The sequence below is a fragment of the Sphaerodactylus townsendi genome, linkage group LG10 (genome assembly GCF_021028975.2).
Source record: "Sphaerodactylus townsendi isolate TG3544 linkage group LG10, MPM_Stown_v2.3, whole genome shotgun sequence".
NCBI classification, from domain to species: Eukaryota; Metazoa; Chordata; class Lepidosauria; order Squamata; family Sphaerodactylidae; genus Sphaerodactylus; species Sphaerodactylus townsendi.
In genome coordinates this window covers 56221499-56246097 of record NC_059434.1, presented here as the reverse complement: position 1 = coordinate 56246097, position 24599 = coordinate 56221499, and the positions used below count along the sequence as shown (strand labels likewise).

At 61.8% G+C, this 24599-nt stretch overlaps 1 protein-coding gene across 4 annotated transcripts; it reads left to right on the top strand.

Moving 5' to 3' along the window:
- LOC125439927 (UPF0462 protein C4orf33-like) lies at positions 1–10640 on the top strand. Of its 4 annotated transcripts, XM_048509290.1 has the most exons (7): positions 1–330; positions 2553–2566; positions 4123–4303; positions 6529–6589; positions 8458–8509; positions 8598–8797; positions 10368–10640. In XM_048509290.1, exons 3-7 carry the CDS (start codon positions 4123–4125, stop codon positions 10471–10473), a joined length of 600 nt encoding a protein of 199 aa, XP_048365247.1. In that variant the 5' UTR covers positions 1–330; positions 2553–2566; the 3' UTR covers positions 10474–10640. The 4 variants fall into 4 exon arrangements, with proteins under 4 accessions (XP_048365247.1, XP_048365246.1, XP_048365249.1 ...); XM_048509289.1 differs by lacking the exon at positions 2553–2566 and having other exon boundaries at positions 10368–10639; XM_048509292.1 differs by lacking the exons at positions 1–330; positions 2553–2566 and adding an exon at positions 2598–3137 and having other exon boundaries at positions 8598–8801; positions 10368–10473.
- Positions 10641–24599: the final 13959 nt, after the last annotated feature.

Genomic DNA, 24599 nt, shown 5'->3' with positions numbered 1-24599 from the left:
ACACACGGGAGGAAGGTGGTGGATGGGTACCAAAGGGAAGAGGCTGGAAGGTCGGGCGGTGGGTGTGTGGAAGGAGAGGAGAGGTGTGAGTTGGAGAGGAAGCAGAGGAGAGCGGAGCGGAGCTACAGTAGGAGGCCAGAAGAAGGGGGCGGAGGAAGAACGGACCGGGCCTGTACAGGAGGAGGAAGGGAAGGCCGGGGCGGAAGACTGGCAAGCAGATGCAGCAGTAGGGCTAGGCACATTTCCCACAAGCAAGCTGTGGGTCAAGAAGCTCAGCCCATCTGACCGTCCGCAGAGACCGAGGGCCAGGACGGGTCGACCAAAGCCCGGGTAAGGGACGGAGGGTTAGAACAGGCCTCCAACACCGAGGCCTTGCGGGACAAGCCGTCACAGTTCAGTTAGCCAGTTCCCCTTCATCCACTTTCCTCTCAATGCTCACCTTTCCCCAAAACCGTTCTATTTATCTCCCTTTCACTTGCCCTACTTTCCTTGGCTGCCTTGCCCCATCCTGCCTGCCTGTCTCCTCTGCCAGCACTCTCTCGCTAGAAGAACCGCTGGTTGTAGGAGAGGGGGACATGGCCACTTTTTGCTGCAGACTTGTCTGGCCTTGAGGCCCCAATCTGCCAGCTGGGAATGCAACCTGCCTGAAACGGTCGTTGATGTGCTCCCGGTTGTGTCCCACCCCCATTTGGAGGATGACGGTCAGACAATCTGGGTCTGTTGCAGCATGTCAACTCTCTCCATTCTGCTGCAAGTCCCTCAGGCTATCCCAACCCTCCAGCGGCGGCAGCTCCTCCTCCAGGTAATGAGACATACCTGGAGCACAATGGGTCTGAGCAGAGACACGCCCCAAACAAGTTGCTATTCCGGCAAAAAAAAAAGCCAAGTCAGTCTTTGAACCAAGTACTCTCTTTGGTCTGATGTAAACCAACTCCTCAATAACTTAATTGGATGCACCCTGTTTTCCTGTCCTGTTAGACAAAGGAAATAGGTTTTGTCTATTCACTTTTACAAGCTATGCATAATTTTAAACTCACATCACAGTTCCCCAACTTGAAAGCCTGTGCACTGTTTTGGGTTTCTCACTGTACTGCACTATATTTGCTGCTATTTTTACTCACTCAGCACACAAAACAAAATGGATTTTAATGTAAATTAATGAGCAACTTACTTTGATCCCTCGAAATAGCTGTTGTCAGTTGACAACTGTAGCTTACAAATTTCCTTTACACTAGCAGAAGTTCAAAATCTACAGAAATCAAATGTATATAACTTCAAATATAACATTAATTTTCTTGTATTATTTTTAACTTCAATTCTCTTCAGAATTTGGAAAAAATTCTGTTCTTAGCATGTAGTACAAAACAGCCCACCTCTTAAATATACACATTTCCATATATTCCATCAAAAGCTCTACAAAAAACTTTCTTGTGTGTACTTCAAAGTTCCAACCGTCTTAATTTATAAATTTACAATATTGGTGTTTTCTGTTCCTCATCTGGGCATTAATGGAAAATTCTACTGTCAAATTGTTTTAAAATGTTGCTAGAATAAGTAACTCAGAGTACAGACACAGTGGCAAGCCATATAATGTTAAAAAGTACATTCAAGAGCCACTAGCCAAAAAGACCTTGAAATAATTAAACAACATCCTTTTATGTTTTACTAAAGACTCAGACAGCAAAAATCATGACACTATTTTGACAGTTCTTGATATAACTATTCAGAGGGGCCTTAACTAACTATAAAAGACACCCCTTCCAAAGTCCAAATATACAGTGCAATCTTATGCAGTATTGAAATCAATGGATTTAGTTATATTGCATTATCATTATTCTGTTCATCACATCTCTACAGACAAAACCCAGTGCATTTAACTCTTCACTTCTCCCCTAGCATATTTTCTTTTTCCAGTAATAATGTAATCCTACCTAACAACTGTTCATTAAGTTATGTCTTCCTCCACCAAATCAAAATTACCCCAGTGTGGCATCCTGCCTCCCCAAGGGCAGTTTTGAGCCTGGGTCCCAGCCCACCCCGGGTGATAACCTGCCTGTCCTCGCTCCCGGTTGTTGAGGAGTGTTTGAGCTCGACCAGTTTTCTGAGCCACACGTTGGAGGACCCGTCTTACTATCCCTAGTACTGGGGGTCCTCTTCCGGCAGTACCTAATCTTCACCTAGTCCTAGGCCTGCCTTTCACCACTTCCCCTAGCTAAGGGGAAAGTTGGCAGCCAGAATCAAGAGCTATGGGGTTTTTGAGTTACATTGAGACAAGGGATAATAAGGAAGCGGTTTGGCTTATCACTGGTTTAAGCGAATTCAGAGCCTAATCAAAGGTAATGTGCCTATCAGTGAGGACAATAAAGATTCACTCATATTTCTCAAAGATGGTCCTGTCAGGGGTGCAGATCCCCCCATTCCCGATATTTCCACTGATTAAGATTAGGAAGAGAGCCTGCCTAGCATGAGTCTGTGTTGAAGGAGCATTTCTTCCAGTTTTCATCATCCACTCTGTTTTCATCCATTCTCCTTTTATGGGATGCTGAGGCAAGGTGGGAAAGTTAAGGTATGTGCCACCATTTTCCATGGGGGTCTTGCCGTGGGGTACAAGAATTGAGTATTTTATATTTTATGTCTATAAGTATTGGTCTATACAAGATTAAAATATTAGCTCAGTACAAATTAATATATTTAGCAGAACTTCCATAGAGGATTTTGGGAAACTTTTAAAAAGAGTGACCCGGTGTTTACCAACTAACAAGAACACTCATTGTATGGAATTAATAGATCACAGAATTATAGTGGGAAGGGACCATACTGGCCATCTAGTCCAGTGCAGGGTCAGTCTAGCCCTAGAGCATCCCTGACAAGCATTTGTTTAACCATTGCCGGAGAGGAGGAGCAACAAACAGCCTTTCAGATACTTCAAGAGGGCAAACTTCCTCAACTTCCTCTTTTTCAGATTATACATTCCCAAATTGCTCAGCCTTTCCTTGTAGGGCTTGGTTTCCATGTCCCTGATCATCCTTGTCCTAGACAACACTCAGTATGAGTTTTGCAACCGTTGATGGAAATGATGTGTGAAGGGGCTGTGGAATGTGGGGCTGGGGTTGTTTGACCCTAGAATTCAAATGAAGGTGAATCTTTTATGTTATGCACTAATTTGAACTTTTCAGCAGTGTGTAAAGACAGCCTTAATCACATGAGTTGGGAGTCTGTAACTGAATTTTTTGGGTATTTTTTTAAATTGCAAACTTGAACACAACCTTTCATCCTCTGGATTTGTTAACAGTTTTGTTTAATCCAAGGATAAAGTTCCCACCAGTATTTCTTGAGGAAATATGCCTTTCTTAGGAAGATGGCAATAAATTTGAATATTTGTAAGTTAGCTTTTTGATCACTGTGGACACCATGTGGTGAAACTGGGCAGGAACAGGCAGACACTTAAGAAAACTACAACAGCACAAGATATTTGTGAGGATAGCAGTGTGAGGATAGCAGTTAAATATGGAATCTGCCCATATGTGTCAGTTAGCCTCTAATGCAGTAATTCTGGAGATGTCAAGGTGTGAAAGGGAACATTTCCCCCTGATTTCCTGGTGTGTATCACTTTCTGTTTTTCTTCCGACCCCTGTTCAGTATTTTTAAAGATTCTTCAAGCCTTTTGCCCTGAGGGGGGAAGTGGAAGACTCACATCCCTAGTTGGGCCATTGTTTTGCTGACAGATTGTAAAACATTTTGGAGATCATAACATTTCAGTTAAAATACTATTTATACAGTCAAGATTTTTTCCTTGCATGTTGTATTTTGTTGCTGTGTCTAGCTGTGTAATATTTCTTTGCCATTGCAACAGTTCTATGATATATGAATAGAATTGATTTAGAAGTGATACAAATCTGTAAACTAGCATGATTACTGTAATAAAATATTTGTATTGGAAGTATGCAATGTCCAACTCTGGCAGTGGGTTTGCAGTTGATATTTTAAGAGATCATGAGGCAATGGTCATAAGAGTAAATATTACGGCAGAGCAAAGTAATCCACAAGCTTTGTTGCCAGACGTCTTAGTGGTATTTGTGGTAATGAAATCTAAAATGGTATGTTTACCTCCAAAATATTCAGATGGAGTTCAAAATTGAGCATACATGGAACGGCTTTCCGGTGTCTCTCGATCCAGTGACAATCAGGCTGGCTCCTGCCGATGCAGGACTCTTGATGAATATAACTGCTCCATTTTATAATGATCCTCCAGCTCCTCCCAGTGATCCTGGAAAACCATTCAGTGGGTTGTGGGATTATGAGGGTAAGTGAAATAGTTTATTGGAGTTTAAATTTAGGGTACTCTAGCCATAAATCCTTGCATAGAGGTTGGTATTACTGTCAATAAAAACGTCATCCTCACATTGCTTGAGTGGGTAAATACATGGACTAGTTGAGAATTCTGAACAGACACTTGCTTTTAAAGCACTTAGGGTAGAAGAGAGGGATTGATTTCCTTTTTATTAAGATGTTTGAGGTTATATAGCTCAAATAAACAAGCATCAAGCAGCGTTATGTATTGATCATTCTACTTCAATCAATCGTGAAACGTGTCCTGTTCTCATACAACCAATGTCCATTTTTATTGTCCTCTGTGCAGCTCTGCCTGTTTGGTAAAGGGACATATCAGTGTGGCTTTCGTGGCATTGTAGCGTAAATAATATCAGCTAATTATTCCATTCTGAATTTCAAATTATGTCATTACCGTAAGATTCCTTGTGAAAGTTGGCACACAGCTTGTGCTTCAGAAGTTCAAGAAAAATGAAGTGCTATGAGAACTGTAGTGACAACCTATGATACAGAAGAGAAAATGGATTAGCAAGCTGTTACATGGCATGTTAGTATGTTTAAAGTATATACTTATTAGCAAATGTGTAAATCGGAGCTCTCTCAGCCCCACCTACCTCACAGGGTGTTTGTTGTGAGGGGGAAGGGCAAGGAGATTGTAAGCTCCTTTGAGTCCCCTACAGGAGAGAAAGGGGGGGATATAAATCCAAACTCTTCTTCTTCTTCTTCTAAACTGAGGACCTCAGATTCTCCTTTTAAATCCATGCCGAAGGGGGTGGATTTAAAAGCAGAATCTGGGGAAATTTGGGGGGTACCTGCTGTCAGGGGTGCAATTGTTAAGCTAGAAGCACCAAACTTTCAGGGTATCTTTAGGAGACTCTCCTAATGATACCACCCAGGTTTGGTGAAGTTTGGTTCAGGGTGTCCAAAGTTATGGACCCTCAAAGGTGTAGCCCCCGTCTTCTATTAGCTCCCATTGGAAACAATGGAGGATGGGGCATCTCCTTTGGGAGTCCATAGCTTTGGATCCCCTGGACCAAACTTCACAAAACCTGGGTTGTATCAGTAAGAGACGCCCCTGATGATACCTCCCAGGTAGGTGAAGTTTGGTTCAGGGTGTCCAAAGTTATGGACCCTCACAGTTGGAGCCATCATCTTCTATTAGCCCCCATTGGAAACAATGGAGGATGGGGGCACCCCCTTTTGGAGTCCATAACTTTGGACTCCCTGACCCAAACCTTACCAAACCCATGTAGTATCATCAGAAGAGTCCCCTAAACAATCCCTGAAAGTTTGGTGCAGCTAGCCTAAATAATGCGCCCCCTGCAGGCCAAAAACCGAAAATACACTAAAAATGTTTTTAAAACCCACAAACGGGGGGAGGGGGGCAGAGCTTCGGACATGAATGGGGGGGGGGGTTGAACCCGAGAACCCCCCCTTACCTACGTCCTTGTCAGTTACCTTTCTATGATAGAACCAGAAGCCCAGACTTAAAATTCTGAAAGCGCAGATTCAGGCACAAACTTAATTTTTGAAAGGTTTGCCACTGAAATGCTCCAAGTATTTTTTTTTTTACAAACCATATTTTTTACAACTGATGACTGGAGTCTGCAAGAGTTTCAGCTGACTGCTTAACCACTGTTAGAGGAAATATAGAGGATTTTCCTTTGTAACTTTGTTTTTATGGGCAAAGAAGAAATGATTCTTTTGGAAGCTATTTGCATTGTATCGTTACTACATTACTCTTTCTGTTGACCCCTGCTGAACTGGAGCATAGTAAAAAGTAGCTTAAGTAGGTTTTTCATGAATGTGGATGAGATTCATTTCCCAGTTATTTCATATTCAGTCCATTGGTTTAGGGGTACATTACACCAGATTCCTGTAGTTAAGGTTTTTACTTCTGGTGATTACTCAGTTCTGCTCAATTTCACACTGCAGGCCTCCAATAAAGAGTTCCTAAGCTTCATATACCTTAGTGACAGCTTGCAATCCCTTCCCTTTTTCTATCATCTAGGTGGCAGAATTGATCTATTCTTTACTTTCTGTCAGTGGATTTGTTGTAAATGTAGTTTCAGCAATAGTAAAAGTAATTAGAGCTATGATAGTTAGTGGAATCTATATCTAGAATAGAAAGTAAAACTAAATAACTGGCACGTAAAAATAATTGGATGAAATAAGTACTTGTGGTTTATGTATTCTTAGTTGTAGAAGCATTCTTCCTGAATGGCCAAACTGAGCAGTATCTAGAAGTGGAGCTCTGTCCGTAAGTAAACATTTTAAAACTTACCAATATTTTCTGCAGTTATACATTGCAAGCTTATTGTTTAAGTGCTAACTTCAGAGAATTCCCAATTTGAACAAGTGAAACAAAAGGACCTAGTTCAAGGAATTTCTGTATCACTCCTGTTAATTCCCATATGTTTGGAGCTGGTCTGGAACTTTAGAACTTTAGAAAATAATAGTTGGTTCTATATTTTGAGTAGAAGGGAATGATGGGGTGTGTCTCTGTACATACGCTGTCCTTGTACGAAAGGGAAAAGGCTAGCAAATCAAAGCTGTAAGTACACGGTTGTACTTTGAGCAAAGAAGAATTACAGAATAGGTCAGTGGTGACGAACCTATGGCACTCCAGAAGTTCATGAACTACAATTCCCATCAGCCCCTGCCACCATGGCTAATTGGCCATGCTGGCAGGGGCTGATGGGAATTGTAGTCCATGAATATCTGGAGTGCCATAGGTTCGCCACCACGGGAATAGGTGATTAAAGCCAGATCCTTCAGTAGAGGAAAAGTTACACGTATTTACATTTTTCTTCTAGTTAAGATATCCGTTTCTGAAGGATATGGGGTAAGGACAGGCAAAAATGCTGTCATTATTGTCTTCAGTATTACTTACATGAAGTGAAAGAGTGATCAGTGTCTTTTACCAAGTTCCACATTGGACAGGATTCTTCTGTCTTTTATGACTGATGTGAACATGTTGGCAGGTAGAACTTCTCATGAGTTCTGCAATTGCTAAGATTTTGCTTTTAAATAGCTATCAGTGTTAATTTATCATTGAAAATACTCCTTATGTCCCACTGCACACTTCAGAGAGAACACACAAAGCTAAAATAATGGATTACTTTTTTCACACAGTTGTAAAGTAGAATGATTTAAGTCAGTGATTAGATCAAGGTTCTCCCATATTTATGTGGATACTTTCTAAACAAAAGGTAATTGGTTGCTATAATCAGAAACTCATATATTTATTTGCGTTATAACCCATCTATTTCATTGAGATTGATTACACAGAATAAGACAATGCGATCAAATAGCATTAGATATCAAGCAAACTAAGATTCACACAAGTAGAATCTTTATGTCATCTCAGAGCCTACACTAATAAAGCAATACAGTGTAAAGTTGGTCTCTGAAATATTAGTTATTACAGTAGGTTTAGACGAGAGTAACTGCATAGGATTGCACTGTGAGTTTTAAAAATATTTAATCTCAGTAAATGATATACCATATTGTAGGTATTGTAGACAGGTGCTGATGGAACACATGCTTTGCTTTATTTTAAAATTGGTGTCCCTTTCTACTGTAGTCTGCCTTCTGTTCCTTGACATATAGCTGCCCCACCCCACAAAAGAAAATAATCTTAACTAGAAATAAGTACTGTTACGTTACTAGTCTGATCACTGTTCTGCATGAGATTGAAGGTGATGTCTATGTTGCTTGCTATGGATAAAAAATATTTAGAGTAGTTCAGTATCTGCAAAGATTAAGCAGTGCCTGTGCATAAAACAGAAATAAAAGATCCCCCTGATGAATCAGTGGGAGACATATTTAGGGGGTTGCTATCCTTGACCCACATTATCAAGCCACAATATGTGCATGAATGTTGTAGTTACTAAGAGAAGAACTTATATATAAAAATGTTGTTTTCAGATGAAAACCCTGTTCTTACGTGGTTCAGACTGTGGCAAATGTAATCCTATATATTAGTTCTACGTAACTGATTTTTTTAGAAAATGTGTTTACATTTTGTTAAGTAAAATCATGTGCATCTAAGAGCAGTAATACATTACTGGCTTGCAGGTATGCTTGTAAACGAATTTGCAGTATGATTGTACCATGTTTTCATAGGCATGGGCAGTATCTCATTTTGTTACTTTGTGGCAGAAGGAAAGTGTTGAAAGTAAGTGACCACTTCGTTTTCCTTGATACCTAATCGTTGCCTACTGCTCGGAAAATCAGGCTCAATCTTTCTTTTCCTTTAAATACAGCAAGAGCTTCCGTTAAAATTTGAAGTCTCAAGAACCAGTACTCACTGGAATGGCAGAGCTCATGTTCCTTGGAGCTATTTCCCACCAGCTACTGACCAGTTTAATGCTTTTGCAATCCATGGGTCAGGTGAAGCTAGAACATATGAAGCCCTCTATCCTGTACCACAACATGAGATACAGAAAGATCAGCAACCTGATTTGTAAGTAGGTCTGAAAAACTGTTTTCTACTATGACAGCTGAAAGTCGTGATACTTTATTGGCTTTTTTTTTTAGAGTGAACTAAGAAGATAAAAATGACCCATGAAGATCAGTTTTATATTATAAATTATTATGACAAGCATTCACTTATCCCTTCTAGTCCATTAAACAGAATACTTCCTGTGGTTAGGGCCACTCTGTGTGTTTCAGGTGCATCCAAATCCGTGGAAGGAAAAGGCTTCACCAGTATGAGTTACTTGCAGTGTGCTCCTCCGTGTTAATTATGTGTTGCTTAAATGTCCACATTTTTTCAATAATCTACTAATTATTTTTGTACTCTTTGCCACCTAATCTGTTTTGTGGCACTAGATTTGGTTTAAATCAATTTTATATTAATTTCCAGTTTTTCTGCATGATTTTAAAAACATTTGGCTGGCTGCTTCTTACCCTCCCTTTCCCCTGAATAAGGGAACTATTAGAGCCTGGATTGTTGAGAGAAGAAAAAATTGTACATGAACTTTTAGGGCCAAGCAAAGTATAGGGCTAAGCTAGATGAGATGTTGGCAGTCCAACTGCAGACCTCTGATCCCTTTCAAAGTAACTATAGAGAACTTAGGCTGGAACTGTTGTGGTAGGGCAGTATATTTTTGATCAATTCTGTATCCCAGGTTTCCACTTTAAAAGGCAGGTACTAGCAAACCACTTCTGTTTGTCTTTTGCTTTGAAAATCCTAAGGGTCACCATGAGTTTTCTGCCACTTGATGACATTTTCCTCTACCACTAATCCCCCCCCCCCAATGCTGTTCCCTAGAAGGTGAAGTAGCACTAGAAGAAGGTTCGCACAGAAAAAACAGCATGGGATGGTGAGGGATAAACCAGTGTTAGTCTCTTAATTCGTTGGCCAAATCAAAAAATGGGAAATTCATCAGATTGCCCAAATATCTTGTCTAATTTCAGCCTGAGAAGTGATTGTTTACAAAATATTTTAGCTTTGTTTGGACAAGAATTTGTTATCTTTGGAGAAGCATTTTAGAATGAAAAAGTGCTTTTAAGGAGACAGTTTAGATTTTTTTAATGTCATGGAAGTTTAAATTAGACACTCAAAACGTTTAGTTCAAGAGATAGATTAGTTTGTAACAAATGGTAGAATACAGAATTGTAGATTATTTTATAAAAATTGAACCTATATATCTTCAATAAAAATAGAAAAAATCCCTCCAGCTTAATACTTTTAGTCCTCTTGTCAAAGAATATTGCCTCAATGTAAAACTATATGTAAAAATAATTTCATTTTCCATGCACATTTATGCCATGTACTTTTGTTTCAAAAGACTATCAGTCATTCCAGATATGAATGTAGGAAAGTATGGGATGTAATTATGCAATTGGTTTGGCTAACAATGAGCATATACATATAAAATAAGATGCCATGTCCAAAAGTGGTGAGGGACTGTAAAAGAATGCTAGTATTCAGTTGCCACTACAGATTATTGTTAAATATCCAACAAGAACAAAAAGGATAAAACATACATGTTTCTTATCCCTCCTAATGTTTTTGCCTCTTTTTTAAGTCATTGTCTAGAATATTTCAAATGCTTTAACTTGAAGATGTTAATGGGAGAAGACTGGAAGCAGCCGGCATCAGATTTCTGGGCCCCACGCAAAAAGGCCAGCTAGGTAAATAAGACAAGAGGGTAAGGTATCTAGAAGTTCAAAAGTGGCATGACTCAAACAGTTTCCATTATATTATGGTCTGTGCAAACATATAATCACTTTTAAAAGTGGGTAGGTGCTTAAAAGTTGAATTTACGCTCAAACAGTGTGACTTGTCATCAGCATGATATAGTGGCTAAAGCAGGGGTAGGGAACCTGCGGCTGGGTGGGGGGGGGGGGGGGTGGGGGGGGGGGGGGGTGGGGGGGGGGGGGGGTGGGGGGGGGGGGGGGTGGGGGGGGGGGGGGGTGGGGGGGGGGGGGGGTGGGGGGGGGGGGGGGTGGGGGGGGGGGGGGGTGGGGGGGGGGGGGGGTGGGGGGGGGGGGGGGTGGGGGGGGGGGGGGGTGGGGGGGGGGGGGGGTGGGGGGGGGGGGGGGTGGGGGGGGGGGGGGGTGGGGGGGGGGGGGGGTGGGGGGGGGGGGGGGTGGGGGGGGGGGGGGGTGGGGGGGGGGGGGGGTGGGGGGGGGGGGGGGTGGGGGGGGGGGGGGGTGGGGGGGGGGGGGGGTGGGGGGGGGGGGGGGTGGGGGGGGGGGGGGGTGGGGGGGGGGGGGGGTGGGGGGGGGGGGGGGTGGGGGGGGGGGGGGGTGGGGGGGGGGGGGGGTGGGGGGGGGGGGGGGTGGGGGGGGGGGGGGGTGGGGGGGGGGGGGGGTGGGGGGGGGGGGGGGTGGGGGGGGGGGGGGGTGGGGGGGGGGGGGGGTGGGGGGGGGGGGGGGTGGGGGGGGGGGGGGGTGGGGGGGGGGGGGGGTGGGGGGGGGGGGGGGTGGGGGGGGGGGGGGGTGGGGGGGGGGGGGGGTGGGGGGGGGGGGGGGTGGGGGGGGGGGGGGGTGGGGGGGGGGGGGGGTGGGGGGGGGGGGGGGTGGGGGGGGGGGGGGGTGGGGGGGGGGGGGGGTGGGGGGGGGGGGGGGTGGGGGGGGGGGGGGGTGGGGGGGGGGGGGGGTGGGGGGGGGGGGGGGTGGGGGGGGGGGGGGGTGGGGGGGGGGGGGGGTGGGGGGGGGGGGGGGTGGGGGGGGGGGGGGGTGGGGGGGGGGGGGGGTGGGGGGGGGGGGGGGTGGGGGGGGGGGGGGGTGGGGGGGGGGGGGGGTGGGGGGGGGGGGGGGTGGGGGGGGGGGGGGGTGGGGGGGGGGGGGGGTGGGGGGGGGGGGGGGTGGGGGGGGGGGGGGGTGGGGGGGGGGGGGGGTGGGGGGGGGGGGGGGTGGGGGGGGGGGGGGGTGGGGGGGGGGGGGGGTGGGGGGGGGGGGGGGTGGGGGGGGGGGGGGGTGGGGGGGGGGGGGGGTGGGGGGGGGGGGGGGTGGGGGGGGGGGGGGGTGGGGGGGGGGGGGGGTGGGGGGGGGGGGGGGTGGGGGGGGGGGGGGGTGGGGGGGGGGGGGGGTGGGGGGGGGGGGGGGTGGGGGGGGGGGGGGGTGGGGGGGGGGGGGGGTGGGGGGGGGGGGGGGTGGGGGGGGGGGGGGGTGGGGGGGGGGGGGGGTGGGGGGGGGGGGGGGTGGGGGGGGGGGGGGGTGGGGGGGGGGGGGGGTGGGGGGGGGGGGGGGTGGGGGGGGGGGGGGGTGGGGGGGGGGGGGGGTGGGGGGGGGGGGGGGTGGGGGGGGGGGGGGGTGGGGGGGGGGGGGGGTGGGGGGGGGGGGGGGTGGGGGGGGGGGGGGGTGGGGGGGGGGGGGGGTGGGGGGGGGGGGGGGTGGGGGGGGGGGGGGGTGGGGGGGGGGGGGGGTGGGGGGGGGGGGGGGTGGGGGGGGGGGGGGGTGGGGGGGGGGGGGGGTGGGGGGGGGGGGGGGTGGGGGGGGGGGGGGGTGGGGGGGGGGGGGGGTGGGGGGGGGGGGGGGTGGGGGGGGGGGGGGGTGGGGGGGGGGGGGGGTGGGGGGGGGGGGGGGTGGGGGGGGGGGGGGGTGGGGGGGGGGGGGGGTGGGGGGGGGGGGGGGTGGGGGGGGGGGGGGGTGGGGGGGGGGGGGGGTGGGGGGGGGGGGGGGTGGGGGGGGGGGGGGGTGGGGGGGGGGGGGGGTGGGGGGGGGGGGGGGTGGGGGGGGGGGGGGGTGGGGGGGGGGGGGGGTGGGGGGGGGGGGGGGTGGGGGGGGGGGGGGGTGGGGGGGGGGGGGGGTGGGGGGGGGGGGGGGTGGGGGGGGGGGGGGGTGGGGGGGGGGGGGGGTGGGGGGGGGGGGGGGTGGGGGGGGGGGGGGGTGGGGGGGGGGGGGGGTGGGGGGGGGGGGGGGTGGGGGGGGGGGGGGGTGGGGGGGGGGGGGGGTGGGGGGGGGGGGGGGTGGGGGGGGGGGGGGGTGGGGGGGGGGGGGGGTGGGGGGGGGGGGGGGTGGGGGGGGGGGGGGGTGGGGGGGGGGGGGGGTGGGGGGGGGGGGGGGTGGGGGGGGGGGGGGGTGGGGGGGGGGGGGGGTGGGGGGGGGGGGGGGTGGGGGGGGGGGGGGGTGGGGGGGGGGGGGGGTGGGGGGGGGGGGGGGTGGGGGGGGGGGGGGGTGGGGGGGGGGGGGGGTGGGGGGGGGGGGGGGTGGGGGGGGGGGGGGGTGGGGGGGGGGGGGGGTGGGGGGGGGGGGGGGTGGGGGGGGGGGGGGGTGGGGGGGGGGGGGGGTGGGGGGGGGGGGGGGTGGGGGGGGGGGGGGGTGGGGGGGGGGGGGGGTGGGGGGGGGGGGGGGTGGGGGGGGGGGGGGGTGGGGGGGGGGGGGGGTGGGGGGGGGGGGGGGTGGGGGGGGGGGGGGGTGGGGGGGGGGGGGGGTGGGGGGGGGGGGGGGTGGGGGGGGGGGGGGGTGGGGGGGGGGGGGGGTGGGGGGGGGGGGGGGTGGGGGGGGGGGGGGGTGGGGGGGGGGGGGGGTGGGGGGGGGGGGGGGTGGGGGGGGGGGGGGGTGGGGGGGGGGGGGGGTGGGGGGGGGGGGGGGTGGGGGGGGGGGGGGGTGGGGGGGGGGGGGGGTGGGGGGGGGGGGGGGTGGGGGGGGGGGGGGGTGGGGGGGGGGGGGGGTGGGGGGGGGGGGGGGTGGGGGGGGGGGGGGGTGGGGGGGGGGGGGGGTGGGGGGGGGGGGGGGTGGGGGGGGGGGGGGGTGGGGGGGGGGGGGGGTGGGGGGGGGGGGGGGTGGGGGGGGGGGGGGGTGGGGGGGGGGGGGGGTGGGGGGGGGGGGGGGTGGGGGGGGGGGGGGGTGGGGGGGGGGGGGGGTGGGGGGGGGGGGGGGTGGGGGGGGGGGGGGGTGGGGGGGGGGGGGGGTGGGGGGGGGGGGGGGTGGGGGGGGGGGGGGGTGGGGGGGGGGGGGGGTGGGGGGGGGGGGGGGTGGGGGGGGGGGGGGGTGGGGGGGGGGGGGGGTGGGGGGGGGGGGGGGTGGGGGGGGGGGGGGGTGGGGGGGGGGGGGGGTGGGGGGGGGGGGGGGTGGGGGGGGGGGGGGGTGGGGGGGGGGGGGGGTGGGGGGGGGGGGGGGTGGGGGGGGGGGGGGGTGGGGGGGGGGGGGGGTGGGGGGGGGGGGGGGTGGGGGGGGGGGGGGGTGGGGGGGGGGGGGGGTGGGGGGGGGGGGGGGTGGGGGGGGGGGGGGGTGGGGGGGGGGGGGGGTGGGGGGGGGGGGGGGTGGGGGGGGGGGGGGGTGGGGGGGGGGGGGGGTGGGGGGGGGGGGGGGTGGGGGGGGGGGGGGGTGGGGGGGGGGGGGGGTGGGGGGGGGGGGGGGTGGGGGGGGGGGGGGGTGGGGGGGGGGGGGGGTGGGGGGGGGGGGGGGTGGGGGGGGGGGGGGGTGGGGGGGGGGGGGGGTGGGGGGGGGGGGGGGTGGGGGGGGGGGGGGGTGGGGGGGGGGGGGGGTGGGGGGGGGGGGGGGTGGGGGGGGGGGGGGGTGGGGGGGGGGGGGGGTGGGGGGGGGGGGGGGTGGGGGGGGGGGGGGGTGGGGGGGGGGGGGGGTGGGGGGGGGGGGGGGTGGGGGGGGGGGGGGGTGGGGGGGGGGGGGGGTGGGGGGGGGGGGGGGTGGGGGGGGGGGGGGGTGGGGGGGGGGGGGGGTGGGGGGGGGGGGGGGTGGGGGGGGGGGGGGGTGGGGGGGGGGGGGGGTGGGGGGGGGGGGGGGTGGGGGGGGGGGGGGGTGGGGGGGGGGGGGGGTGGGGGGGGGGGGGGGTGGGGGGGGGGGGGGGTGGGGGGGGGGGGGGGTGGGGGGGGGGGGGGGTGGGGGGGGGGGGGGGTGGGGGGGGGGGGGGGTGGGGGGGGGGGGGGGTGGGGGGGGGGGGGGGTGGGGGGGGGGGGGGGTGGGGGGGGGGGGGGGTGGGGGGGGGGGGGGGTGGGGGGGGGGGGGGGTGGGGGGGGGGGGGGGTGGGGGGGGGGGGGGGTGGGGGGGGGGGGGGGTGGGGGGGGGGGGGGGTGGGGGGGGGGGGGGGTGGGGGGGGGGGGGGGTGGGGGGGGGGGGGGGTGGGGGGGGGGGGGGGTGGGGGGGGGGGGGGGTGGGGGGGGGGGGGGGTGGGGGGGGGGGGGGGTGGGGGGGGGGGGGGGTGGGGGGGGGGGGGGGTGGGGGGGGGGGGGGGTGGGGGGGGGGGGGGGTGGGGGGGGGGGGGGGTGGGGGGGGGGGGGGGTGGGGGGGGGGGGGGGTGGGGGGGGGGGGGGGTGGGGGGGGGGGGGGGTGGGGGGGGGGGGGGGTGGGGGGGGGGGGGGGTGGGGGGGGGGGGGGGTGGGGGGGGGGGGGGGTGGGGGGGGGGGGGGGTGGGGGGGGGGGGGGGTGGGGGGGGGGGGGGGTGGGGGGGGGGGGGGGTGGGGGGGGGGGGGGGTGGGGGGGGGGGGGGGTGGGGGGGGGGGGGGGTGGGGGGGGGGGGGGGTGGGGGGGGGGGGGGGTGGGGGGGGGGGGGGGTGGGGGGGGGGGGGGGTGGGGGGGGGGGGGGGTGGGGGGGGGGGGGGGTGGGGGGGGGGGGGGGTGGGGGGGGGGGGGGGTGGGGGGGGGGGGGGGTGGGGGGGGGGGGGGGTGGGGGGGGGGGGGGGTGGGGGGGGGGGGGGGTGGGGGGGGGGGGGGGTGGGGGGGGGGGGGGGTGGGGGGGGGGGGGGGTGGGGGGGGGGGGGGGTGGGGGGGGGGGGGGGTGGGGGGGGGGGGGGGTGGGGGGGGGGGGGGGTGGGGGGGGGGGGGGGTGGGGGGGGGGGGGGGTGGGGGGGGGGGGGGGTGGGGGGGGGGGGGGGTGGGGGGGGGGGGGGGTGGGGGGGGGGGGGGGTGGGGGGGGGGGGGGGTGGGGGGGGGGGGGGGTGGGGGGGGGGGGGGGTGGGGGGGGGGGGGGGTGGGGGGGGGGGGGGGTGGGGGGGGGGGGGGGTGGGGGGGGGGGGGGGTGGGGGGGGGGGGGGGTGGGGGGGGGGGGGGGTGGGGGGGGGGGGGGGTGGGGGGGGGGGGGGGTGGGGGGGGGGGGGGGTGGGGGGGGGGGGGGGTGGGGGGGGGGGGGGGTGGGGGGGGGGGGGGGTGGGGGGGGGGGGGGGTGGGGGGGGGGGGGGGTGGGGGGGGGGGGGGGTGGGGGGGGGGGGGGGTGGGGGGGGGGGGGGGTGGGGGGGGGGGGGGGTGGGGGGGGGGGGGGGTGGGGGGGGGGGGGGGTGGGGGGGGGGGGGGGTGGGGGGGGGGGGGGGTGGGGGGGGGGGGGGGTGGGGGGGGGGGGGGGTGGGGGGGGGGGGGGGTGGGGGGGGGGGGGGGTGGGGGGGGGGGGGGGTGGGGGGGGGGGGGGGTGGGGGGGGGGGGGGGTGGGGGGGGGGGGGGGTGGGGGGGGGGGGGGGTGGGGGGGGGGGGGGGTGGGGGGGGGGGGGGGTGGGGGGGGGGGGGGGTGGGGGGGGGGGGGGGTGGGGGGGGGGGGGGGTGGGGGGGGGGGGGGGTGGGGGGGGGGGGGGGTGGGGGGGGGGGGGGGTGGGGGGGGGGGGGGGTGGGGGGGGGGGGGGGTGGGGGGGGGGGGGGGTGGGGGGGGGGGGGGGTGGGGGGGGGGGGGGGTGGGGGGGGGGGGGGGTGGGGGGGGGGGGGGGTGGGGGGGGGGGGGGGTGGGGGGGGGGGGGGGTGGGGGGGGGGGGGGGTGGGGGGGGGGGGGGGTGGGGGGGGGGGGGGGTGGGGGGGGGGGGGGGTGGGGGGGGGGGGGGGTGGGGGGGGGGGGGGGTGGGGGGGGGGGGGGGTGGGGGGGGGGGGGGGTGGGGGGGGGGGGGGGTGGGGGGGGGGGGGGGTGGGGGGGGGGGGGGGTGGGGGGGGGGGGGGGTGGGGGGGGGGGGGGGTGGGGGGGGGGGGGGGTGGGGGGGGGGGGGGGTGGGGGGGGGGGGGGGTGGGGGGGGGGGGGGGTGGGGGGGGGGGGGGGTGGGGGGGGGGGGGGGTGGGGGGGGGGGGGGGTGGGGGGGGGGGGGGGTGGGGGGGGGGGGGGGTGGGGGGGGGGGGGGGTGGGGGGGGGGGGGGGTGGGGGGGGGGGGGGGTGGGGGGGGGGGGGGGTGGGGGGGGGGGGGGGTGGGGGGGGGGGGGGGTGGGGGGGGGGGGGGGTGGGGGGGGGGGGGGGTGGGGGGGGGGGGGGGTGGGGGGGGGGGGGGGTGGGGGGGGGGGGGGGTGGGGGGGGGGGGGGGTGGGGGGGGGGGGGGGTGGGGGGGGGGGGGGGTGGGGGGGGGGGGGGGTGGGGGGGGGGGGGGGTGGGGGGGGGGGGGGGTGGGGGGGGGGGGGGGTGGGGGGGGGGGGGGGTGGGGGGGGGGGGGGGTGGGGGGGGGGGGGGGTGGGGGGGGGGGGGGGTGGGGGGGGGGGGGGGTGGGGGGGGGGGGGGGTGGGGGGGGGGGGGGGTGGGGGGGGGGGGGGGTGGGGGGGGGGGGGGGTGGGGGGGGGGGGGGGTGGGGGGGGGGGGGGGTGGGGGGGGGGGGGGGTGGGGGGGGGGGGGGGTGGGGGGGGGGGGGGGTGGGGGGGGGGGGGGGTGGGGGGGGGGGGGGGTGGGGGGGGGGGGGGGTGGGGGGGGGGGGGGGTGGGGGGGGGGGGGGGTGGGGGGGGGGGGGGGTGGGGGGGGGGGGGGGTGGGGGGGGGGGGGGGTGGGGGGGGGGGGGGGTGGGGGGGGGGGGGGGTGGGGGGGGGGGGGGGTGGGGGGGGGGGGGGGTGGGGGGGGGGGGGGGTGGGGGGGGGGGGGGGTGGGGGGGGGGGGGGGTGGGGGGGGGGGGGGGTGGGGGGGGGGGGGGGTGGGGGGGGGGGGGGGTGGGGGGGGGGGGGGGTGGGGGGGGGGGGGGGTGGGGGGGGGGGGGGGTGGGGGGGGGGGGGGGTGGGGGGGGGGGGGGGTGGGGGGGGGGGGGGGTGGGGGGGGGGGGGGGTGGGGGGGGGGGGGGGTGGGGGGGGGGGGGGGTGGGGGGGGGGGGGGGTGGGGGGGGGGGGGGGTGGGGGGGGGGGGGGGTGGGGGGGGGGGGGGGTGGGGGGGGGGGGGGGTGGGGGGGGGGGGGGGTGGGGGGGGGGGGGGGTGGGGGGGGGGGGGGGTGGGGGGGGGGGGGGGTGGGGGGGGGGGGGGGTGGGGGGGGGGGGGGGTGGGGGGGGGGGGGGGTGGGGGGGGGGGGGGGTGGGGGGGGGGGGGGGTGGGGGGGGGGGGGGGTGGGGGGGGGGGGGGGTGGGGGGGGGGGGGGGTGGGGGGGGGGGGGGGTGGGGGGGGGGGGGGGTGGGGGGGGGGGGGGGTGGGGGGGGGGGGGGGTGGGGGGGGGGGGGGGTGGGGGGGGGGGGGGGTGGGGGGGGGGGGGGGTGGGGGGGGGGGGGGGTGGGGGGGGGGGGGGGTGGGGGGGGGGGGGGGTGGGGGGGGGGGGGGGTGGGGGGGGGGGGGGGTGGGGGGGGGGGGGGGTGGGGGGGGGGGGGGGTGGGGGGGGGGGGGGGTGGGGGGGGGGGGGGGTGGGGGGGGGGGGGGGTGGGGGGGGGGGGGGGTGGGGGGGGGGGGGGGTGGGGGGGGGGGGGGGTGGGGGGGGGGGGGGGTGGGGGGGGGGGGGGGTGGGGGGGGGGGGGGGTGGGGGGGGGGGGGGGTGGGGGGGGGGGGGGGTGGGGGGGGGGGGGGGTGGGGGGGGGGGGGGGTGGGGGGGGGGGGGGGTGGGGGGGGGGGGGGGTGGGGGGGGGGGGGGGTGGGGGGGGGGGGGGGTGGGGGGGGGGGGGGGTGGGGGGGGGGGGGGGTGGGGGGGGGGGGGGGTGGGGGGGGGGGGGGGTGGGGGGGGGGGGGGGTGGGGGGGGGGGGGGGTGGGGGGGGGGGGGGGTGGGGGGGGGGGGGGGTGGGGGGGGGGGGGGGTGGGGGGGGGGGGGGGTGGGGGGGGGGGGGGGTGGGGGGGGGGGGGGGTGGGGGGGGGGGGGGGTGGGGGGGGGGGGGGGTGGGGGGGGGGGGGGGTGGGGGGGGGGGGGGGTGGGGGGGGGGGGGGGTGGGGGGGGGGGGGGGTGGGGGGGGGGGGGGGTGGGGGGGGGGGGGGGTGGGGGGGGGGGGGGGTGGGGGGGGGGGGGGGTGGGGGGGGGGGGGGGTGGGGGGGGGGGGGGGTGGGGGGGGGGGGGGGTGGGGGGGGGGGGGGGTGGGGGGGGGGGGGGGTGGGGGGGGGGGGGGGTGGGGGGGGGGGGGGGTGGGGGGGGGGGGGGGTGGGGGGGGGGGGGGGTGGGGGGGGGGGGGGGTGGGGGGGGGGGGGGGTGGGGGGGGGGGGGGGTGGGGGGGGGGGGGGGTGGGGGGGGGGGGGGGTGGGGGGGGGGGGGGGTGGGGGGGGGGGGGGGTGGGGGGGGGGGGGGGTGGGGGGGGGGGGGGGTGGGGGGGGGGGGGGGTGGGGGGGGGGGGGGGTGGGGGGGGGGGGGGGTGGGGGGGGGGGGGGGTGGGGGGGGGGGGGGGTGGGGGGGGGGGGGGGTGGGGGGGGGGGGGGGTGGGGGGGGGGGGGGGTGGGGGGGGGGGGGGGTGGGGGGGGGGGGGGGTGGGGGGGGGGGGGGGTGGGGGGGGGGGGGGGTGGGGGGGGGGGGGGGTGGGGGGGGGGGGGGGTGGGGGGGGGGGGGGGTGGGGGGGGGGGGGGGTGGGGGGGGGGGGGGGTGGGGGGGGGGGGGGGTGGGGGGGGGGGGGGGTGGGGGGGGGGGGGGGTGGGGGGGGGGGGGGGTGGGGGGGGGGGGGGGTGGGGGGGGGGGGGGGTGGGGGGGGGGGGGGGTGGGGGGGGGGGGGGGTGGGGGGGGGGGGGGGTGGGGGGGGGGGGGGGTGGGGGGGGGGGGGGGTGGGGGGGGGGGGGGGTGGGGGGGGGGGGGGGTGGGGGGGGGGGGGGGTGGGGGGGGGGGGGGGTGGGGGGGGGGGGGGGTGGGGGGGGGGGGGGGTGGGGGGGGGGGGGGGTGGGGGGGGGGGGGGGTGGGGGGGGGGGGGGGTGGGGGGGGGGGGGGGTGGGGGGGGGGGGGGGTGGGGGGGGGGGGGGGTGGGGGGGGGGGGGGGTGGGGGGGGGGGGGGGTGGGGGGGGGGGGGGGTGGGGGGGGGGGGGGGTGGGGGGGGGGGGGGGTGGGGGGGGGGGGGGGTGGGGGGGGGGGGGGGTGGGGGGGGGGGGGGGTGGGGGGGGGGGGGGGTGGGGGGGGGGGGGGGTGGGGGGGGGGGGGGGTGGGGGGGGGGGGGGGTGGGGGGGGGGGGGGGTGGGGGGGGGGGGGGGTGGGGGGGGGGGGGGGTGGGGGGGGGGGGGGGTGGGGGGGGGGGGGGGTGGGGGGGGGGGGGGGTGGGGGGGGGGGGGGGTGGGGGGGGGGGGGGGTGGGGGGGGGGGGGGGTGGGGGGGGGGGGGGGTGGGGGGGGGGGGGGGTGGGGGGGGGGGGGGGTGGGGGGGGGGGGGGGTGGGGGGGGGGGGGGGTGGGGGGGGGGGGGGGTGGGGGGGGGGGGGGGTGGGGGGGGGGGGGGGTGGGGGGGGGGGGGGGTGGGGGGGGGGGGGGGTGGGGGGGGGGGGGGGTGGGGGGGGGGGGGGGTGGGGGGGGGGGGGGGTGGGGGGGGGGGGGGGTGGGGGGGGGGGGGGGTGGGGGGGGGGGGGGGTGGGGGGGGGGGGGGGTGGGGGGGGGGGGGGGTGGGGGGGGGGGGGGGTGGGGGGGGGGGGGGGTGGGGGGGGGGGGGGGTGGGGGGGGGGGGGGGTGGGGGGGGGGGGGGGTGGGGGGGGGGGGGGGTGGGGGGGGGGGGGGGTGGGGGGGGGGGGGGGTGGGGGGGGGGGGGGGTGGGGGGGGGGGGGGGTGGGGGGGGGGGGGGGTGGGGGGGGGGGGGGGTGGGGGGGGGGGGGGGTGGGGGGGGGGGGGGGTGGGGGGGGGGGATCCTCTTTGATCTGAGATTGCAAATGCCTTAACAGACCAGGTGATCGGGAGCAACAGCCGCAGAAGGCCATTGCGTTCACATCCTACATGTGAGCTCCCAAAGGCACCTGGTGGGCCACTGCGAGTAGCAGAGAGCTGGACTAGATGGACCTTGGTCTGATCCAGCTGGCTTGTTCTTATGTTCTTATGTTCTCCCTACCCCCACAGGTCATTTCAAGTGCTGAAATAGCTGTGGAATTTAGCGCTTGAAAAGGCATGGGCGGGGGGGGGGGATGGACAACAATAGCACCTCAGTCTACCACATTGAAGGGCCAATCACTTTGAAATGGTGGTAGAGTCCTCATGGCAGACGTGAGGGTGCTATCACATCTAGTTTAGCTCTGTGTTCAGCTGCTGGAGTGTCTTTCTACTCCTCTAATATCTGTAACTTGCTGTGCTGAGACACTTAGAGATTATTTATTTATTTATTTATTTTTTAAGCTTTTATACCGCCCCATCCCCGGAGGGCTCTGGGCGGTGTACAGCAGAGAGAAAACAATGTAAATAATTAAATTAAAACATTTAAAAGCAGCGACAACCATAAAACATTCCTAATAATATGTTAAACTACTGTAAAATAGATGGCGTTCGCTAATCTACTATAGTAATTTCGTCACCTCCCCCAAAAGGGGGGGCGTCCAGCATTCTAACCTAAAAATTCCCTCCCCCTTCCAAAAGGGAGGAATGGCGAGTCTGAGATGACAGCTGGCCCAGATGTCATGGGAGCTTGACCAAGTATCAGGAGCAGACCAGAGTGGGGGCACCATCAACGGCTGAGTCCTCCAAAGTATTTTTTTTTCCTCTGCAGTTTGAAATTTCTTAACCATTGTTTATTGTTTTAGTAAGAAAGAAATGATTTTAGTCTAAAGCTATTAAACTCTCCAGGTTATTGCAGCTAGCAAGTTTGCACTGGTTTAATGCTATCTTGAAAATACCCTTTGAAGTATTTTCTCAGGATGTTTTTGAGATGGCTCTAAGAGTATTTCCTCAAGAGGGCTTTTGACCTCTAATGATTTATATAGTAGGACATGGTTTGCACTGGTAACATGGTAGATATTAAATTTTAGGCTTATGTAATTAGTTTAGCATTCAAGTGCCCAGAAACTTTTTATTGAATTTCAGGTGTTCTAAAAATTCTGAAAATGACTGTCACCAATATTTGCTGAGTTGTTTGTTTGTGTAAAAACATTTATTGAAAGCTGTAATTCCTATTCATGATTATACAGATTAGAGAAATAATTCCACAGTAAAGCAATTTCTGAACACAGTAGCTATGTTCATAAAGCTGAGATGGGAAATTACTTTAACAGCCCTCCGTTTGATACCATTAGATGACTTTTTAACATCCCTTTCCACAACTCCTTTCAACTTCCTATTGCTTAAAAGATCTAAAACAACATAACCTAAAAATGTATGTACTTTATTATTTACTTAGAATGGATTGGATTCTACTGTTCTGTTTGGCTAAGTGTAGAATTCTCTGCCAGCAGAAAGAATCACCTTGCAGAGGAACGCTCTGCAAGAAGCAGAATCCAATTTTATATTGATAGACCACATTTTAGCCCTAAGGCGATTTGCAGTAATGCAAGTTAAAATGATTCACAATTTCAACACTCCAAATCCAAAAGCAAATTTAAAAGTTCATAGTCTTAAATGGAACATTTTAGGCAATGGAGCAGGATAAAGCTTGGCTCTTACAATCTTGCCATCTCCATGTGAAGTGAAGAGGGAAGGGGAAGTTTCTGGCCACCAGGAAACTTTTTTATCAGTGGACTTGAACTTCATGGGGTTTAAGCCCACATGTAAGAATTTCAGGCAAGATGAACTTGTATGGTCAATATTACAAGGCCCTCTTTTAGAGCAAATAACAATTCTGATCCAATTACAATTCTGATCCAGGAAAAGTTTCTACACTTCCTTTAAGAGAAGCCCATGTAAAGTACTTTGTAGTAATCTCATCAAGAAGTTGCTAAGGCATGAGTAACTGCAGCTAGATCCTAGTCTTCCAGTAAAAGGTGCAGTAAGAAAGTCTGGCCCCTTCTGCACACGCAAAATAATGCGTTTTCAAACCACTTTCACAACTGTTTGCAAGTGGATTTTGCCATTCCGCACAGCTTCAAAGAGCACTGAAAGCAGTTTGAAAGTGCATTATTCGGCATGTGCGGAATGAGCCTCTATAAGTTTTCTGAGCCACAATCATTTCCTGGATATTGAGGGGCAATGCTGAGTCCAAGTCTGTTTACAAACTACAAACTTGGCCTGTAATGGAGAACAAGAATTTACTAATTTATTGGAAACAGTTATAAGGTAGATAATTACACGGTTCCAACTTCCAGCTGATTTACTTACTTGTTGCTTGACTTGTGCTTTGCACTTTTAATGAGTGTATCAAGTCCCTTAACTATGTACTGTAAAGGAAGTCTCTTCAGAAAGCCTTGAGCATACAAGCCTTGTTCTTCTAAGCAATCTTTAGGGTTGTAGATCAGACTGATATGTAGTTCCTAATGTTATGTACCCCTTCCATCCCACACCTTAAAACACGCATCCAAGCCGGGATATTTATAAATACAAGGTATATGTGAGATATATTTCTGAGTTATATTAAGGCTAACAGATATATATGGTGTGGCGCAGGATAAAATGGGCTAACAGCAAGCCTAAGGAATAGCAAACAGTCAGTAGAAAATAAATCTACTCATTTGCTCCTTGATGTCCACACCCAAGCCAGAACTACAGTCAATAGAATTGTAAATGTGAACTATCCCTTGAATTGAGATGCTGCACCCTTCCTTCCCTTCAGCTGTTCCGAAAAGCTCCTAAGTGCTCCCATCCCTGATTTAATCTTGCTGCCTCAGCTAAATTACAATATCCAGAGACTCGCTCTTCCGACTACCTATTCAAGGTGTTGCTAATGTAATCAAGGAAACAATTGGCTACCAACCCCTGGGTTTAGGACAATAGATAGAGATGCTAATTAGCTCAGCCCCTGCAACCCAGCACAGTTGCAGGAAACGAAACCTAATGCAATAGGTCTCTTTTCCCGCCAAACTAGCGATCCATCCTATAAAAGCCCTGCTCACCTTAAGCTCATTGCTCATTTCTAACCTGAACCTCCCTTGTTCAAGTTGGTGTGAGACACGATATCGTCCTTCTCTGGAATCTCTGTGCTGGCATAGAGTCCCTGCCTTCTACTTCATTTGCTGCATTGGAACCATTAGGTAACGTAACCCTGCTGCCTTCCCAATTCTCTCTCTATCATCCAAACCTATTTTTCTCACCTTTTTATATCTCTAGGAACTTGTGTGTATGTGCCTCCATTATCTTCTTGTATGTGTGTTTGAAACCAAATTTATATAAACATTTTAAACTCGATTTGGACTCCTTGTGTTACTCTGCGGAATGCTCTATGCTATATTTCCCCATATACATAGTCTAAAAGATCCCCTCCCAGTCTGCCTCTCGCTTTGCCAAGCCGAGTTATTTTCCCCATCGCCATTTTAAAGATATTCGTGTGCTGTTACACGATTAGCAGCTGGTGGAGATTCCTTAAAAATACGTTCATAACCTGTTAAGCTGGGTAACACTAAAGTGAAAAGGGGAGTTTCTAAACTATCAGAATAATTGTCCTAACTGACTGTAACAGGTCACTGAAAAAATCTTTGTCAATTATTAAAACACTGTCAAGGCCAGTAGGTATTATTAATAACCTCTTTTTGATAAGTCACTGGGCTTTTGAGATACTTACTATCTAGCTGTGTTAATATGAGTCTATATATACAATGTGGTCAACTTGTGCTGCCCAGTACCTTCACAAAATGAAGCTTTGTTTTGTTTTAATACTTGCATCCTTTGTTGATTCTGCGCAGCAGTTCATACCAAGCAGGTAC

Bases quoted from the DNA above. Each gene is read 5' to 3' on its own strand.
- LOC125439927 (XM_048509288.1), top strand. The intron at 6,590-8,457 runs GTAAGTAAACAT...ATGTTTTCATAG, and splicing joins CTAGAAGTGGAGCTCTGTCC to GCATGGGCAGTATCTCATTT. The intron at 8,798-10,367 runs GTAAGTAGGTCT...CTCTTTTTTAAG, and splicing joins AAAGATCAGCAACCTGATTT to TCATTGTCTAGAATATTTCA.